Source organism: Halichondria panicea, chromosome 7 (genome assembly GCF_963675165.1).
Source record: "Halichondria panicea chromosome 7, odHalPani1.1, whole genome shotgun sequence".
NCBI classification, from domain to species: Eukaryota; Metazoa; Porifera; class Demospongiae; order Suberitida; family Halichondriidae; genus Halichondria; species Halichondria panicea.
Window position 1 is genome coordinate 969,399 of NC_087383.1, and position 18,554 is coordinate 987,952.

The 18,554-nt window shown below is 41.5% G+C and overlaps 4 protein-coding genes across 5 annotated transcripts in view; 2 read left to right on the forward strand and 2 right to left on the reverse strand.

Moving 5' to 3' along the window:
- Nucleotides 1–268, reverse strand: part of LOC135338303 (tropomyosin-1, isoforms 9A/A/B-like) — a 5,079-nt gene extending 4,811 nt beyond the window's left edge. For both annotated transcript variants that reach the window (XM_064534388.1, XM_064534387.1), the window contains exon 1: nucleotides 78–268. In XM_064534388.1, coding sequence (XP_064390458.1) covers nucleotides 78–191 — 114 coding nt within the window. In that variant the 5' untranslated portion in view covers nucleotides 192–268. The remainder of the gene's footprint in view (nucleotides 1–77) is intronic.
- A 63-nt stretch (nucleotides 269–331) lies between these two features.
- On the forward strand, nucleotides 332–6,613 carry LOC135338301 (activating signal cointegrator 1-like). The gene is made up of 14 exons (XM_064534384.1): nucleotides 332–429; nucleotides 513–702; nucleotides 823–987; nucleotides 1,156–1,467; nucleotides 1,760–1,888; nucleotides 2,748–2,854; nucleotides 3,895–4,094; nucleotides 4,238–4,359; nucleotides 4,625–4,742; nucleotides 5,225–5,282; nucleotides 5,445–5,566; nucleotides 5,878–5,975; nucleotides 6,235–6,331; nucleotides 6,421–6,613. The coding sequence occupies exons 2-14, from the start codon at nucleotides 520–522 to the stop codon at nucleotides 6,498–6,500; spliced, it is 1,791 nt and encodes a 596-aa protein (XP_064390454.1). The 5' UTR covers nucleotides 332–429; nucleotides 513–519; the 3' UTR covers nucleotides 6,501–6,613.
- A 409-nt stretch (nucleotides 6,614–7,022) lies between these two features.
- Nucleotides 7,023–11,735, reverse strand: LOC135338398 (chromatin assembly factor 1 subunit A-like). Its single transcript, XM_064534510.1, has 10 exons — nucleotides 11,582–11,735; nucleotides 11,461–11,523; nucleotides 11,066–11,363; nucleotides 10,096–10,231; nucleotides 9,694–9,976; nucleotides 9,421–9,563; nucleotides 9,158–9,235; nucleotides 8,667–8,795; nucleotides 8,265–8,541; nucleotides 7,023–7,947 (listed from the first exon to the last, which is right to left on the reverse strand). Exons 1-10 carry the CDS (start codon nucleotides 11,634–11,636, stop codon nucleotides 7,160–7,162), a joined length of 2,250 nt encoding a protein of 749 aa, XP_064390580.1. The 5' UTR covers nucleotides 11,637–11,735; the 3' UTR covers nucleotides 7,023–7,159.
- A 146-nt stretch (nucleotides 11,736–11,881) lies between these two features.
- The window catches only part of LOC135338397 (uncharacterized), a 12,591-nt gene continuing 5,918 nt past the window's right edge, over nucleotides 11,882–18,554 (forward strand). The window contains exons 1-6 of the mRNA XM_064534509.1: nucleotides 11,882–12,335; nucleotides 12,622–12,667; nucleotides 13,210–13,289; nucleotides 14,718–15,623; nucleotides 16,181–16,320; nucleotides 16,495–16,631. Of these exons, the coding sequence (XP_064390579.1) occupies nucleotides 12,276–12,335; nucleotides 12,622–12,667; nucleotides 13,210–13,289; nucleotides 14,718–15,623; nucleotides 16,181–16,320; nucleotides 16,495–16,631 (1,369 nt within the window). The 5' untranslated portion in view covers nucleotides 11,882–12,275. The remainder of the gene's footprint in view (nucleotides 12,336–12,621; nucleotides 12,668–13,209; nucleotides 13,290–14,717; nucleotides 15,624–16,180; nucleotides 16,321–16,494; nucleotides 16,632–18,554) is intronic.

Sequence of the window (18,554 nt, forward strand, 5' to 3'; positions counted from 1 at the left end):
CAAGAAAGGTCTAGCCAATAGAAATAATCTTACAGCTTAAACCTCAGGTGTAAAAAACTAAAGCAGTAAAAACTTACAGCTTCATATTTATTTTCAGCGTCTTTTATTTCCTTCTTCTTATCCTCAAGCTCATCAACAACATTTTCTTTCTCCTCTTTGAGAGTTCTCAACTTCTTCTTGATTGCTTCCATTCTTGTATGGCTATATTATGCACAGTAGAGGATAATTCGTGACTGTGGATTGTCAAGTTGCAACTATAACTGTGGTGGTGTAGTTTGCAAGAGTCTATATACCAGCTCGCATAGTTGTGGTCACCACATCAAAGGGTTGCGGTTAGTAGTAATTAGGAAACTAAGCCACTCCCCCAGCTAACACAGCAAGAGCAACTCTCTCTGTACGTCTCAGCTCAGTGATTCTGTTCTCTATAAGGTGATCACAGCTAGCTAGCTATAATGCACACACACACACTGCTCCCCAATATTGACCATTTCACCACACACACACACACACAGCTGAGTTATGTCTATGTCATTAGTGGGGAAGACGAGTCAAGACAAGAAACCCTCGTTCGATGTCTGGTGTCAGAGGGAGCTTTCTCGACTGCTGAAGTCCCAAGTCGACAGTGAGCAGGTTCAGTACCTCCTCTCCATGGAGTTACGTAAAGATGTCCAAGAATACCTTGAGGGCTTATTGGGAACAGAGGTAGTGCCGTAAAAGAAATTGACATTTCTATGGTTTCTTTATAAGAATTAAAAGCTATAAAATTGATAAAATTTAAGATTTATATTATTTATTTATATTCTGTTATGCAATCTTTTTTAGAATCGAGCTGTGCAGAATTTTCTACGCGACTTTTTTCGTCGTTGGCGACCTCCAGAGCGACAACCTGATTGGCCGACATCAGAGGAAGTGGGGCATCTAAAACCACTGGTCCGCGCAAAAGATGAAGAACTGGTCCTCTTCACGTCTCAGAAACCAGAGGAACCAGTGAGTGATGTTGTTGTACATGTATATTATGTGGATCTCTTGTGTCCACGGGAAAACTTTAATTTTACCGTTAGTGATCTTTGGTAAAATTCGCCAAATCCTTATATTAAAGCACCCACCAAATGTTCTAATTATACGGTACTTCTGAATCATTTTTTTCCTCTTTAGCCCAAGGTTGCTCCTCCCCCTGGTTTTAAACCAACCTCCGCTCCAAGTCGAGGCAAGGATCATGTTGTAGTCGTCAAAGAGTCTTCTGCCACAGTGTTCAAAGAGACGCCGGCACCTCCTAAACCTACAAAAACCATATCTTCTTCTGGGGCAGTTGGCAAACAGAAGAATAAGTTTGTTCCACTGATGAGTGCAGAGGGTCGATCTCGTACGACTGTGCTGTTGCCAGGACGACACACTTGTCAATGTCTAGGTCAGAAACATTCCCTGATCAACAACTGTGTGGAGTGTGGAAGAATCGTGTGCTCACAGGTATGTAAGGGGGCGGGGTTATCAATATTGGGGACTCTCCCCTATAGTAACATAGGGATGTGCACACTGGTCAGTGGTACTAACCACCTCTAGACAAAAAATAACCACCTCTTATAAGTCTAGTTTACTACATAAAGAGGCAAGTTTGTGTGTTGGAGGTTAAGGTTATGTTATATTGAGGCTATTATTATTATATAGGAGACATTGAATAAGGATTGAGAACAGTCAACACTTAGAACATTCTGGGCACATCACTGGAGTATACACACACACACCCCCTCCCCTGTTGCAGGAAGGTTCTGGTCCGTGTGCGTTCTGTGGTGCTCTAGTGTGCACTCCGGAAGAGGAGGAGGTCCTCACGAGAGACTCAAAGAAGGGTCAAAAGTTCAGAGACAAGTTTCTCAAGCAGTTCCAAATTCCAGTAAGTCACAGTCTCTCACTCTATGAATTCAGGCCATCTATATATTTAGTGCTGTTGTTTTTGTTGGCTTAGATTTTTGGCGTTATTACGTCATCAATTGTAAAACGGAAAGTATCTCATGGCGTGGTTAAGAACAGAGGGGGAGTATAATCATGTCTCACGAGATAATCATTCTTTGATTGATGACCACCCTCCACATTCTGAGGGCGGCTATTTACCCTATAATAGGAAGTGCTACCATTCACAATCGCACACTCTGTATGGTTCTCCTGTAGCTCTAAGCATTCCGCACATAACTTGGCTAATACATCAGACTGTGCATCCATTCTTGTAATGCCTTGTGGCGTTCTTGCCAGCTTTCGTGACCATATAAGGAAAGATCTTGGGGGGCATATCATGTGTGTGTATGGTTTGCATGCCAGCTGATACGATTGTGTGTCGGGTGTTGCCATGATGATCAGACACTTGTGTGTTAGGTGATACTCAGTGAATTGGTTGGGATCCATTCACACACTAGGAGAGTAACGACACGATTGCCTATAGCTAGTGTACCTATATTGGCAGTTGCTCACAAAGGCTCAAATCTTCTATACAGAAGTAAAAGATTTCTTAAGCTAGTTCTGTAATAATATTTATGTTATGGCTTGTGAGGATTGTTAAATCAGAAGTGTGTGGTGTGGGAAATTAAAATACATTCTGACAGTGTGCATGTAGCAAAAAAATTGAAAATTATGTGTCAATGTATTTAATTTGGCGTACTTAATTCTCTAAGTTAACTCCGTAAGTGTTTGTAATTTCTGAGAGTAGCTTAAGAATACTACTATGAGTGAAGTCTTGACAGACAATTCTCTTTGCACAGGAGGGTCAGAGAGCACTGGACCACATTCAGAAGAGCAGTGAGGTGACTACTGGACTGACCAAGGCTATGCAACACAAGGACAAGCTGCTCGACTTTGATCAGACCAGGTATGTATCAGAGGAAGTCGGACACGAGTACCTCGATTAGGCTAAAATTGAGTTAATTAGTCATATACAACAATGACTTTAACGTTTGAATTTTGCACGTGACCAATCCTGATCAAACCTATAATCGAGGTACTCATGTCGTACCTCCTCTGGGCATGTATGTATGTACTCAATTGTGTGGGAGATGTGGGGATGTGCACTGCCAGCTCAGCAAAGCTTGTGTTAAGTAAGTTAAAAGGCTTGTACATATATATATAAGTCAGCATAGGAAATTCTGTAGGTAACTTAATTGTAACAGGGAAGTAAAAATTAGCTATTACCTTTGACAGCTTAAGAAGTATTTAGGGCTCCTCTGTCAAGAGCTCCGAGTGTCTGGCTTAATGAAATCATCATGACCATAATTGCATATACTCCCTTTGTTTTGGTCTGGCACAAATGTGATGTTTACCCCACTGGCTAATTAGAAGACATTTGAACACACATACCTGTGGAGACCATACCTGTGGAAACCATACCTGAAATCCGATTACTTGTGAGAACCAAAACATACATTATACTAGACCACGAAAACATCTTCAGTTGCCGATTGTCGTAGCAACTAGGACACGAATTGTACTAATTTTAGTTACTGGTGAAGATGAAAGTGCTGCCCTAATCTAAAGTTATTTTATGTACATTCGATGCTAAACTAACATACATATCGTTAAACATCGAAATCCAAATCCAGACCCTTTTAGGACCTAGCTATGAAAATGTTCTTGGTGTCTTATTTCAGATTTTGTATGTGCTCTTTTGTTATGTTGAGATGCAGTTGAATATTCTAATAGCACAGTTAAGGGTTCTACTGTACACATCTTGTAATCTCTCTTGTAATCTCTCTGTATACGTCTTGTAATCTCTCTGTACATGTCTTGTAATCTCTGTGTATGTGTCTTGTAATCTCTCTGTATACGTCTTGTAATCTCTCTGTATACGTCTTGTAATCTCTCTGTACATGTCTTGTAATCTCTGTGTATGTGTCTTGTAATCTCTCTCTTTAGTATTAAGCGTACCAAAGTGATTGATGATGAAATGGACTATTTCTCGGTTGACTCGAACCGCTGGCTCTCAGGTGGAGAGAAGGAACGCCTTCGTAGCAAAGAAGACGCCCTGAGGGAGAAAAGACATGAGTCAAGACGAACTAAGGCCGTTACCATCGACTTTACTGGTAGAAAGATCGTTGAAGATAAAGAGAACACTAGTAAGTCATCAAGCGTTAGCTGCATGGACATTCTTGGCAAGTGCTAGTGTACACATTACCTTATTTGTGTTCTTTGGATATTACACATATACAAATATAAAACTTTATTATCATGCATAATTATACAAATATGCAACTCTCAGATGTGTACGAGGAACGACATGCACTAGATGCTCTCCATGACAACACTGAGGCAGCTCACACAACCACCTCCGCACAGTCCGGAGCTCTGTACAACCCATCGATACCAATAGACCCCCCTAAGGCAAGTTTGTCAAAATTGCTATACATTAACTACACACTGGAAATATGGCTGATTGAATTATTTCCTTTATAATACAACTCAGGAAACACTCAGGATCAGTGATCAAGGAAAACTGGTTAATCCTGTTTCCAGAGCGTATTATTTATGTGTCCAGTGACAGTCATATTTCCGTGTATTGCAAGGAAACTGAGTGTTTCCAAAGTGTATTTTTTTAAGTTATTCGTCCAGTGACAGTCAATGGTATACCACATTTCTGCCCCCACAGTTCCAAGAAACTGCTAAGAAGTCTAAGAAGAGCGGGGGAGTAAAGGCAACAGCTGGAGTTGAAAGGAGCTCTATTACTAGATTACAGGACAGAACTCTGCAGGAAATGACTGATGAAGGTAGGTATGTAGAGGAAGCTGGTATGTCACAGATCACCAGGCAATTGCCAGTGTATGTAGAGGAAGCTGGTATGTCACAGATCACCAGGCAATTGCCAGTGGGATTATTTATTTTGTTGCCATGCCGTCTGGCCATGTTGTAAAAGGAGGAATGCGGAAGGGAACGGATTATGGAACGGCAGATAAGCTGAACGATCTTTTTCTAAAATCATAAAATCGTTCAAGTTTTGGCAGCTAAAGAGTCCCCGCCGAACCATTGATTAAACGGAGGGGGGTAACAGCAGCCGTAATTTTTATGGTATTTGACCAAAATTTGCCAATTTTTTATATCAGAGGATCATCTGCGTGCTAGTATTAATTCTTTTGTTTCATAATCCATCCATTCTGTTCCGCATTCTTTTACAACATGCCTACAGTTATACCGTCTGTGAAAACACTCATTGACACAAAATTATTTGTTGATCTGACTAATTTTTTTACAGGCAAGTGTTTGAGCATGCACCAACCTTGGGCCTCTCTGCTTGTGGCTGGGATAAAAACGTAAGTGAGAGGTTTCACTATAATTATAGCCATATTTTTTTTGAGTGCCCATAGTTTGCAGTTCAAAGTTTCAAAAATACGTACATTCTATGGCCCTTAACTGATGTTGTGTGGATGGCTAGTAGCTTGAATTGTCAGCTGTGTGTGTGTGCATTGCCTCAGGTGTGAGGGGAGGTCATGGTACTCTGCCCACCGAGGGAGACTGTGGATAGCAGCGACTGCCCAGAAACCAGACCAGAGTGAAGTGAGCAAACTGGAGCAGTTCTATTCGTCCTATCATAAAGGTGATCAAGTGTCTTTGACATGGGCTAGTGCACACGTGACTGTGTAATAATGCTACATGTCCATGCGTGCACGAATCACTACAAGTTCTGAATTGTCATTGCAGTCATGTGATAACGTTCGGGCCAATACACTAGCACTTGTAGTGATTCGTGCACGCATCCTCCTCTGACTGCATGTAGTCCATTCAAAGTTCTGGTAGTAACCGTGGCTATTAATATTCCCATATAAGAATGTGACAAGTACATTCAGCCTTTGTGAGTACTTGCTCAAAACAGAGTTACTAGTGTTTGTGTTATTCATTCCAATCCAGACCAGCATGTGGAGTTTCCGAGTAGCTATCCCTCTGGCTGCCTGCTGGGGTGTGTGGACATGGTGGACTGTCTGCCTCAGGAGGAGTACAGGGAGCAGGTCAGAGCTTGCCAGCTGTACACACGTATACTTAACCTCATAACCAAATGCGGTGGCATGCACTACATGATTTTTAATGCCAAAAGCAGCATAAGATAGCTCTGTTGGCTAGTTTGAAAACTTCCCCTGTTTAAGAGTACATGTAATGACAATTAAAGAATAAATACATGGAAGAGAACTTGGTTAAATTATACACACATAAGTACCATAATTAATCTGTAAAGAGGTATTATAGAACATGTTTGACCCCCCCCCCCAGTTCCCTAAGGGCGAGTCAGAGTCACTCTATGTGTTTGTGGTGGAGAATCCTCGAGAGCTCATTGTGAAATTCCCTGTCAAAGGCCAGCACAAATTGTGTAAGTAAAAGCAACGTTAAAAAGACGCGTAGATGCTGCATAGAGCCCATTCTATATTGCCTGCAATTACAGACTAATGTCTCATGCAGGGAGATTGGATACCACCGTTCACACTAGTGCCAAGACAGGACTGAAACCATCAAACCACATGTACTCGCAGTCTAGCTAGCTATAAACCTCCTGTGTACAGGTGTGTGGTGCACTGAGCTGTGTGTGTGTGTGCTTGTGACACAATTATTATTGTTATGCCATGCTTCTTGTTTATAGTATTTATTGAAATTGGCGATTCTAACTTTGCACCAAAATAATAATTATTGACCTTCATTAATTTTGGCCTTAACATTTTTTTGAAGGGCCAGTTTAATAGGTAAAGATCATTAATCTGAAAAGCTACAAACAAAAATTAATGACATAATTATTCTGTGGGCGCATAAGCAAAAAAATGCCAACTAGCCTCGATCCCAAGCCCCTCTCTCAACTGAGAGCGGCCTGGAATCAAGGCTAATGTGCAACCTAGCTCAATAAATATTCATAGGAGGGTACGGCAGGTGTCACAAATTAATTGCTTCGATATACAGATCACCAGACCGATTTTTTTTCTAATTGAACGTTAGAACAATAATAGTAAATGGGAGGGGTGGGGCTGCTCTCCAGCCATAGAGACCTAGCACCTTGCATTAACTTCAAGACATCACTAACACAAAGAATTTATGAGAAGATGGGGTGAGTAAAATAATAAGGAAACGAATACACATAATATCGTACCAAGAGTTCCAATTAGCAAACAATAATTGTACAACTGTTCTAGCTACATGAATAGCTAACACATCAGTTCAACTGCAATGGCTGCTGCAACTGTGCAGCGTTCATCTTTAACTTCTTGTCTTCTTCAGTCGCCGTCGTGTTAGTGGCATCCTCCAAACAAAGTCTCTTGGCAGCAGACTGAATGATGGGTTCTTCCAACTCTCTCTTCTGTGAGGTGGGGTCTTGGTTGCCGTCCACCTCTCGTAATAGGGTGTGGTCAACTGGCTTTGTGGGGGGTACCCTGTCTACGTGTAGTTGTAGCTTAATCCTTTTCGGCTGTGGGGGAGTAGTGGTCAACGTGTGTGGAGATTTCGTCAACATGTTCAACAAAGTTATGATACTGTCAGCTTTTCGTTTCTTTTCATTTGACAAAGTAAATTGTGGGGTGACTATCTTCGGAGGGTCGGTTGAATTTATCTTGCTTTGCGGAGATGAGAACGAGATAAATGGAGTAACATTATCTGGGTCGATGTTGTACTTTTCCATCACTGCTTCATGGACATACCACACAGACCTGTGGCTAGATCGATATTCCTTAACGGCTATTTCGTGTATCTTTTTCTCTACTTGACGTTTCGAAATTCCAGAAGCATTCTCTAATGAATTGGAATTGGAATTGTCTGGTGGTGATCTGCCCGCGAGGGTTTTTGGTGAGGTCATCGTATCAAGTTCTTTGGGGACCTTAGTGGGTGTGGTCTGATTGGAGGGTGGTGGTGTGAGTTTCTTGGCTCCCCAATGCATACGGAATGTTTTGATAATTCGAGAAACTCCAATCGAACTTTTGTGCATCAGTCGAATGAGATCCGGAACAGCTGCACAGAAACAGAAAGAGAGAGAATAATAAATTATGAAGCGTATTCTTATAATTAGATACACTGTATAATATTATACACGAGTAATGGTCCTAAAAGCATGTACGCAACAATACAGCCGAAACTTTTAGTCAAATCAAATTGCAGATTTATGGCTGTGACATGATCAATTTTATCTATTCTAGTACGGTTCATCCTACTGCATAAAAAGTTAGATTACGTGAGGACAGCAGCTATAAGGATCACATGGTAATTATCTACAGATTATACGTACACGGATAAAAATTAATGATGCACATACACACGACCACACCCACCTTCCTCTGGTACTGGCATTCTGGTGAGCTCGGTGGACCCACTCACATTCTCAGACTCCGTTTTCGTGATCTCAGATAGCGGGAGTTTCACGAGTGCAACAGCTGCAAATTGTTTCAAGAAACTCGCGTCCTTGGAGAGATTGTCACCGCCAGCCGACATACAGGTCCAAGTACATCCCATCCGCACTGGCTTGAGGGGCTGACACTTTCTGGAGAACTCCACCTCCCAGGCCTTCGCTTTGTCAGCCATTTTATTACGTTTAGATTCATCTTCCTCCTGAAGAAAGACAGAGCAAGCAGCATAAAACTACATGCACCGAGTTAAGTATGGTAATGAGCATGAAACTAAAATCACATATCAAAAGAAAGTTGCAGTCACACCAGCCATACGAGACAACATACCAATGCTTCCCCTGTGGGGTCAAAGCCAGCTGGCAGGTCATCGCCTCCCTCCCCGTCAGAGAGGTAGCCGTGGGGAACAAGGAAACCATCGTCCTCTTCGTCTTCATCCTCCTCACAAGAGTCCTCGCCCTGTATGAGGGGAGATGTTTTGAAACAATTATTATTATAGCCAATGTCATGCAGTACATGTACCGTATAGCGCGACATTTTCGAGGCACGTGGAATGGCCTCTAAAAGCATTCATGTATGGTTGAATGCTTACCGGAAACATAACCAGGTAACACCTTCAATATTTGATAATTAACTTTCGTGTAGGATGGCTACCCACGAAAATTTCGCGCTATACGATATGTCACACATGCAAACCAACGCATGTTGGCAGGAGCACCTTAATTGGCAATTTGCTATAATCATTGACAAAAGCTTGTAGCTATATTAATACATATACATGTGTATAGAAGCACACTATAATTATGTGTAGTTATGGCTACCTCACTGTTGGAGATGCTCTCCCCTGGGTCCTCCTCCTCCCACTCATCGTCGCTGTCCACACTATAGTCCAGCTGGGCCTAGGTATCGTATAACAATACAATTAAGCGTAAACACACATTAATTTAATTAAGAATAGACACTAATTCAAGGTATCATTAATTTTTAAGCAACCTTCCAAGAAACCAAGAAAGACTTCTTAGAATCAATTAAGTTTCAGGCTTCACTGTGCTAAGTTGTTTCAAGACTAAATTCCCTTACTCACCTCATCTCTTTTGAAGGGGTTCCTGGGGTTGATAAGACCACTACTCTTCCGCCAGGTACCATAGTAGGCTGGCCGGTGGTTCTTGTGGAACTGGAGCAGTTTGAAGGAATGCTGAACTTTGTCACCGTCACTGGGCTTGATCTCTGTGGGCAAGGAAAGGATTACTGTAAGGGTGCACTTTCAACAAACATACAAGTTGTGAAAACACGCTCTAAATCTACTGCTAAGATATCAACTCTCCCCCACATAATTATAAACATACATTGAACTCACCAATTACATCATCCTCTTCAATTCGTTTCTTTTCAACTTTTGGTGAGGCCATTTTAAGCTCTTTCACACTGTTCTCCATGGAAATGTTAAAATCCTGAGCTTGCAAGAGTTGGTCGAACACTGTGGTGCTAGACAGAGGGGGGCGTGGTCGAGGGGCAAGGGTCATGTGAGCTTTGAGAGAGAAGGGGGTGACGAACGAGCTTTCTTGTTTGGCAGCCTCTGCTTTCGGTTTTACCACAAAGAAGCCCAATAAACGCTCCTTCTTCTGCTGATCTTTTCGAAACTGTACAATGAGAAACATAAAATACAAGCACCACCACCAGTAAACCACCACCACCAGTAATCAATTGTCTGTTATCAAAGGTACATTTGTAGCACAACAGTTTGCAAAGACCAACCAACCTTCTCCTCTTTAGCTTGTTCCTTTTCCAAATCAGCCTTCTTTCTCTCCTCGTCTTTTTTCTTTTTCTCAGCTTCTTTTTTCTCTCGTTTCTCTTTCTTGGATTTTTCCTCCCAGGCCTTTCTCTCCTGACGTTCTCTGTAGACAAGAACACATCTAGTAAAGTACAGTAGATTCAGTATAACCTGGGGCACTAGTAATTACTGAATGTGTTTGCTTGGATACATCTGCTTAGTACTGTCAGTGTTGTATATACCGTATTTACTTGATTAAACGCCCATGGTAAAAGATGGCGTTGTCAATAAACGCTCATCTTAAATAATCGCCTATGTATAGGGCGTGGCACTGTGGGTGGAGCTGAATTAGCACGTGGAACCAGTTGCAAGCATGGCAGCATAGAATATAGATACTGTTTATGATGTCGATGGCAGAGAGAGAGATACCGGCACAGAGGGAGAAACACCACTCCTACGACTTAAGATTTAAGCTGAGAGCTGTGGCAACAGCCAAAAAGAGCATAATAACTGCTGCTATGCAAGAGTTTGGAGTAGACTTAACAATAAACGCCCATCTTGTTTAAACAGACTTCAGACTACAGACTACAGACTTCGATATGAAATAAAAGCCCGGGTGTTTAAATACGGTAATATAATCCAGTGATGAAGGGCTGTCTTTGTACAATAATCACTCAACCAAAGTACATGTAGCTAGGCCATGATTATCGTACCGCATAGTTGGTTATTTTCGAGAGGAAATACTTTTAAAATGTTGTGCCTCAAAAATTGGTTTACATTCGACATTGAAACACCTCTCTACTGTAGGGGTCTGGGTGTGGTTGTTTGAACCTATATCCTCGAAATGTTTAGTTTGGGCAATCCGCAAAAATATAGTGCCTCGAAAATAACCCGCTATACGATACATAGATAAAAGTCTTACAGTACTGTTTGCTAACAGTATCAACTTTGAACTCACTTCTTCTCCAACTCTCTCTTGAGTCTTTCTTCCTCGCGTCTGGCCTGAGACTCCGCCCTCATCATGTCACGCTCTAAACGCTTGGCCTTCCTCTCCTCTTGGCTCAGTTTTGTTTTCGGGGGACACGATTTTGGTAGGATGTGTGTAGTTACCACAGCTGAAGACTGTCTAGTGGGTGTGGTCAGAAATGAGTGAGACTGGGTACTAGAAGGGGTGGTTTGATCAGGGGGTGTGGCTTGTAGGAATTGAGTAATGGTTGCTATGCCGGCAGCTGTGGGTGGGCTGCCAAACAAACGTCCTGTACAGGGGAGCATGTATTATTATCATTCTCACAGGTTCGGCCAGGGTACAATGTGCGACAATGGACGAAACAGATTGCTAGCTAGTTGTGATACCTTGTGCCAGCTTTTGAGCAATCATTGGGTTCGATCCTGGTGTTTCTTCAGATTTTGTCAAGTCTAGCAAAATGAAAATCATAAAAAGGTGAGATACAGCCATAAAACACTTGCTTCTAACCTATCTTCGAGTGGTCCACAGACATCATAGAGACAGGTGCTTCTGTAGCCATCATTTCTTTAGTTCAATACTTGGGGGCCGGTAATAGTAAAGTCTTTCTTCAACTATTATCCAAAATTGATCATGAAAATACCGCCAAATTGGCAGGTTGTTATTTTGAGCATGCGCCCTTGTTTTGTCCATAATGTGTGGGCGTTTTGACATCATACGTCATGAACAGGAATGTACAACGTCATATACTTGTTAATGGGGATGAATATCATTGTGTGGTATCTTTGCACTTCCTGATTAACCAATTATGAATATTTGTGATTCTTTTGATCTCTAGACTCTAGCCTAGCTGGACGGTTTCAAGTCTGAGTGTCGTTTCTAGTGGAAGTTAGCTTCCTTTTTGTGCTAGAGAAAGAGTTCTCGGAGTCTTTATTGCTGCGGAATAAGCCCAGCTACTTGTGCAAGATACAGACTACTCTAAATGTATGCACTGCAGACCTGTGCAAAGTACAAGCCCTATGAGAGAGACGGTCAGCAATTGAGAGAAGATATAAGTATCATCAACAGAACGTAGTTGTGCAGTGACTAGTCCACCTCAGGAGGGTCAACACTCAATTTGTTGGACTAAAGTTTACAGGTTACGGACAAATCCACACACGTACGTACGTCATTGCATTTGGGGAGATCAAACAGCAAGTGAATAATGTGTTTCATAGTATTCTCATCTGATGGTATAAAGAACAGTCAAGAAGCTCATAGAAATGTGAGTGTGTAATATAATTATAGTGATAGCAAATATGCACTAATAAGTGATTTTTTGTAGCACACTTTGATGCAAATGTCATTTTTACTGTCTCCTTTACAACACATTCCTTGGGTTAATTAGTGGACCACATTCCATTGTTGCACTATGGCAACAAAGTTGTCTGGGGGTGACGTCGTTGGAATGCATGTAACCTTCCTTTTTTGGCATTGTGTTTAGACATGGGATGTCAATATTAAATGACAGCCACATCTGTTTGATAAATGAATCATGTGTTCTCCCACAGATTATGTGCAAGACCACCCCATGTTGCAACCATTTAGAACAAATAGGTAATTTGTGCGTGGAAATAAATATTTTAGTCACATATAATAGATAATTTCTTTGATGTCCTTTTGTGTGTAATAGACTTACAGCTGTAGATGCCTTTATGAGTGTGTGTGTTTTCATGCCATCACTTTGTACACTTTGTACGCTTTTAGTTAACTCAGTCAACATTTATTCAAAATGTTAGCACATTATACTGTACAATGTAATACTTGCTACCTTACAATTGATGCTAATTGAACTGTTAACTTATCCCAACTCCATCAAGCCTATATTCCTGAGTGTTAGGTCGTTTTCGCCCATGGAGTGAAAATTCATAACAGCTAAACACCTGCAAACAGGTTTACAGCTAACCAAAATTCACATACTTGCTGGGTTTCTGTGTGCACTGTACTTATATGTGGTTAGTAGACATATGAAGCTTTGAGCTTTGAGCTTTGATACCAGATTCCCAACCATGCACGTAGATCTGATAAAAACTGCATCAATACTTGTTGTGCAATTGAGGTTTAGTTTAGCTCTTTCAACATATTCATCTTTATTACAGTTTATCAAGGGAAATCCAAGGCTCTCCCGAACACAAAAACACAGCCAAACGTTTTCACAACTGAAAGATGCTATCTAAAGGTATGCCCTCTCATATAATACCTGCTGTGTATTTCAATATTAAGTATTTGCTATGTAAACCCATCTGCTTTAGAATAACATTTTGTGTGCATTGGAAATGTTATCCTATATGCTGTGATCAGTTATTTTTGAATGTAAATTCTACTGTATATTGCATCAATAAACACTGAGTGTGTAAAATACACGGTTATGTTGTTTCAACCTACTGAAAAAAGACATTCATTAGAACCTCATCCTATAGAAGGAAATTGGTGGTTGAGTGTACATTGTAGTTACATCAACTGTGTGTGTGATTTCCCTTACATATGGGTTGGGTGGGTGTAAGTTGTGTTTGTTTCTGTGTCAACATTAGTGTTAGAGGTGGAGGAGAGATGCCACTATGGCGACCACTAGTTGCTATGCTTAGTGCTTGCCAAATGGCGTATTCATGCGTGAAGACCTGCCCTTGAAATTAAATCGTTGTGATTGTCACTGATCACGCATCATTACTTCACTATGCCTAATAAACCATTGTTATGCCTATGGGTATACTGAAGTCACAGTCAAACATGTATCTCGATGTGCATATGTACGTATCTGAGGCATTCAGCGTGTTGTTCTAGCTGTAATCTTAAGTCTGCGATTGTATGTTTAAGCAATGCACTTTAAAGAAACTTACCTGTGCCAAATAGGCTGCATGACCTTTTTAATGGATTCCAGAAGCCATACGGATCCAGCCTGCTGTCACCAGTTTGCGTGTGCACCCAGATTTTTGTTTGGGTTCTAACTTAATTCCTTTGTGTGTCAAGGCTATTGCATTATGTGGTCTAGTAAGTAAGTAAGTCTCCTTAGCCTACTACGGGGAGTACAATACTGAACTGAGTAACACTCTACCATGCAGCCTATAGCTTTCCCAACAATTGCTGCCATAACCACCACAACTATATCACATGTTCCCAGTGAACAATCCGCTAAGCACAATTTGTAGCTGATGTAAGAATGCTCTTTATGTCTTTCTACAATGGGCTTACTCACTCTAGATACCAATTTGGTCAAGTGTGTGTTGATTGTGGTTGCATAAGGGCCATGCTGACTATCTATACATAGTGACTTTCAGAGAATTCCATATTAGTGGGGTTTCTGACCCCTAGCTGCTTTCTCAGCTGTGAGGTGATTTCCTGTACAGCACTGAGCAATTGAATAAGAGTCACCTAGCTAGCACAATTAGTAAGACTTCAGTGGAAATTGAGTATGGCATTTCCACCAACCTTGAACCCCCACCCAGGTGTCCCCCCCCCAGCACACTATCAAATCTCACATACGAATACTTCCCTTAGTGTGTTTCTAAACTTTCAAGGGATACTGTATATATTCATTGTTTGTTATATGAATGTATGCAGTACTACTGTGTGTGTGTGTGGGGTAATCAGATACTTCTTATTTTTGTAGGAATGTGCTGATGTCAACATCCCTATCAGTGTGATAATTGACCATAACACAACCACAAGCAAGTCTGTCATTGTCCCCAACAAATACCCACAAGGACAGAACACAGCCAAGCACCCAACAACGGCAATGTCTTGGCTTGGTGTTATGCCCCAGGGTAGACAGGCCAAAGGTGGATCAAAGTCAAGCACCTCATCATCATCTTCTTCACAGCGTTCTGGCGGTGGTGGTGGTGGCTCTAGTAATCGGCATGGCAATACAGGAAGCTCGGGTGATCGAGGGAGAAACAATCGACGTAGTTTGAGCGGTAGCTCTGACAGCAGCGAGGATGATAAAGACGATGATGACAAGAGAAGACGTCCGTATCGCCGCAAGAATAAAGAGCCAAAGTCCAAACAAGGATTCTCTGATGATGATGACGATGACGAAGCTACAGACAGTGCAGACGAGGGGAGGAGTCACAACACACCCAATAACATGGCGCTAGATTTCAGTCCACATTCCCGGAAAAATGCGGCAAGTGAGGCTAAAAGAAGAGGTGAAAGCAAAGATCGATTCCGACCGTCGGATCTATCTAGTGGTGGCTTGTCGAAACCTCGCAGTAGTAGCAATGGTTCTAGTTCCTCCACAATTTCTGTCGAGTCTATTAAGGAGGCGAATCGTATTGAGACAGGTGCTCATGTGCCCCCCAGCCCAGTCAATATGGCCGTCGGATACGGGATACCATCATCGGCTGCCCCTCTGGTATTGGAGTCAAACCAGACGACTGACAAGTCTCCCACAGAATCAGGAAAAGAGTTGAGCACTCCTACTATGGATTCACCCAGACCACTGACTCTAAAGGGAGCCAACTCTCCAGGGACTCCACACCCGATGTCACCTGAGATACCACCCACTTTTACAGCTGAGGTGAATTACTATGACATCATGTATATGTATGGGTTCGTCAGTTGTTATTCATTAGGTGCTGTTAATGGTATTCATTAGTGGTTGTCTCTCCCACACTTGACTAGCTTGACTGGTTACGCTTTTCCTTTGGGTGACTTAATTTAGCTGATTATTCATAGTCATAACTCACACCACCATGTCACATGTGGGCAGCTAGTTCACTCGGCCGTGAATAATCTTACCTGTGAATACCATTGTCCTGTTACATGCTCCACCGTGTTGCCAACAAACACTACCTTTAGTGAGAGCATAATAACATTTTATTCATAAGTTTGTCTAACTTGTATTTAAATCCATCAGTGGAGATGTGTAGTCCATGTTTATCCTTATCCTAACAATCCTAACAATTCCCTACAATAACATGCAAAGCATGCAGTCACCTCAACCTTTTTAATCTTCTGAGAAATCAGTTTACTGAAACCTGATCCCCATTTTGTAAGGTTTTGTTTTACCCCCCTTTGCTGTTAAGAGGCCGTATAGTTCCCATGTGTGGTGAAACTACCTTCCTTATCGTGCAGAAATCAGCAAGTAGTACAAAGGTGACTGCTGTACCTCTACAAGGGTCAGTAACACAGCAACCAACCTCACTTCCTACTGGGGGAGGATTTGGCACACTACCATTCGAGACCACGTGGGGATGGCAACCACCCGTCTATAGGTGATTACACAATTTATATTTTGCATAATTATATTGATTTGCTAACCTGTCTTCTAGTACGTGCTACGACATTTGTGTTGCAATGTACATAGCCATTTGGGTATACGTGTACATGCAATAAATGTATTATTAGAGTGTCGACCAACCAACCCCCACTCACTCACACACACACAGTCCATTTGCATTGCCTGGTAGCAGTCACCCTGGTAGTGTGGCAACCACTCCAGCGCCTACCTCGGACAGCTCGGGAGGGTTTCTCCGGCCAGGCACGACTGCCCTTCTCCAAGCTACAGTATGCCAGGAATCTGAAGGTATGCTGTAATGTAATTCTAATCTCTATAATGCTGTTTTAGAGATTCTGATAGCATTGATAATAATTATTGACCTTTGTTGAAACTATTTTGCGTAGTTGCGATTGCATACGTCTGATTGAAGCTATTTTGCGTAGTTCTAATGGCATGCTTCTGCTCCATGTATCTGTGCGTGGTTTCACTGCACGGCCATTACTGTTGTCAAGGAAAGCAATTCCCACTTGTTGGGTCTATGATCAGAATGTGTGTGGTGTGTCAACAAACATGAACTACATGTAGTCACATTTTTGCTCTTTAGTGAAATTGCTTGAGGGCTAGACTGTAATATGATGTAACACTCTGAGTGCTTAACCTTTTCACCTTTATTGTGTCTATACTACGATTGAGTATCAGGATGTATTAAGTCCTTAATGCGACTAGCCCAAGCTGTAACCAACCTCACCACACTATTTGGGAGAGAGAATGTGCTCGAATTACTTGTATAGATCTGTTGCTTTCACAGTACCATTTATCAGTTGCACTGTTAATGTCTGTACCAACAGTAAGAGTTACAGTAGTGGAACCTAGCTCTGAATAAGGGACACTGTATATTCTCTATAATTATGAATTACAGTGCTTCTGTCTTTATCTCCAAATATAGGGCAAACTCTCCACAATGGACGAATCAATCTATATTGCCCCAGTTTTAATGTTATTGAGCTAGGTTCACTTGGGATATGGTACTGTATTAAGATATGGCACAGTGTTAAGTTATCCTGGTGTATGTGTGTGTGTCATTCTACCCAGATCAAAGCAAGTGCGTGTTAATTGAGACTGGCTATCAGTATCTAGTACTCTCTGTAGTTAGAGGGCACATCCTTTAAGAGTCTATAATGTCGAAATTAGATTACTGCCTCAAATGTATTTTTTGGCTGTCTGCTTACTACACCTTATTTGTGCGGTTCCTTTGTAACGCCACATTCTTATGTAATAAGCATGTCTGTCTCCATAGCAACGGGTGGTGATTATGGCTTCAGCTTATAGTGCCTGAGCCCTGACTGCTCCATGGCTTCTATTTTTATTTAAGAAAGGCTTCTTTGGCTTTTATTGTGTACAGTGCCTAATTAGATCTGGTGTACACTGAGGGAGTCTTGTATTTCAACAAGCCCACTGTTGGCAGGAAGCCATACTCCAGGTGGTGTGTGGGCTGTGTTTTGTGTGCCATATGATGTAGTCTAAGAGTACAGTTTACATCTAATATGATGTCGTTAGTTGTCCAGGGCGACCAATTACTTAATTGAGACTGGGAGGGTTTCAGGGTCCTATCATGTCTGCGTTCCTATCATGTCTGCCAACTTTGCTTTATATACGGTATCCATAATATAATATATATAGCCCAATTAAGCATGCAGGCTTCTGTTATTTTTTTTTTTTTAATGCAAAAATCGTGTTGTATCTTGTAAATTCCATGTCTACTCCCATATGACTTACAAGCTGTTTATTGTTGTGTCACTAAATGTAAGCTTTGATAGATAATTAATTTTTAATGTACTGTTAGTCGATCCTAGATGCATGGGTTCAGTTCAGGTTTGGCTGGCAGTGAATTCCATTGTAATTAGCTCTGGTGTCTGTGTTATGGTGTTAATCTAGTTATCTGTGTATCACATGTACAGATCTTGTTTCATTGTCATGTACACTGCATGATAGCCCTTGAAGTGGTGTAGTTGTCATTAGTTACGTATTATAGTACCCACAAGCACTCCCCTTATAAGGTATGAACTATAAAAAGACGCATTAACGTGCCAGGCACTAGTGAATACAAAATATGTATAATAATAAATTATGTACTAGCTTCTGTCAACTGAAGCCTGGGACTGTAACCAATAACATCTGGTGCATTCTCAGTGGGAGCTATAGAGTTATGTAATGTAACTGATTGTTTGG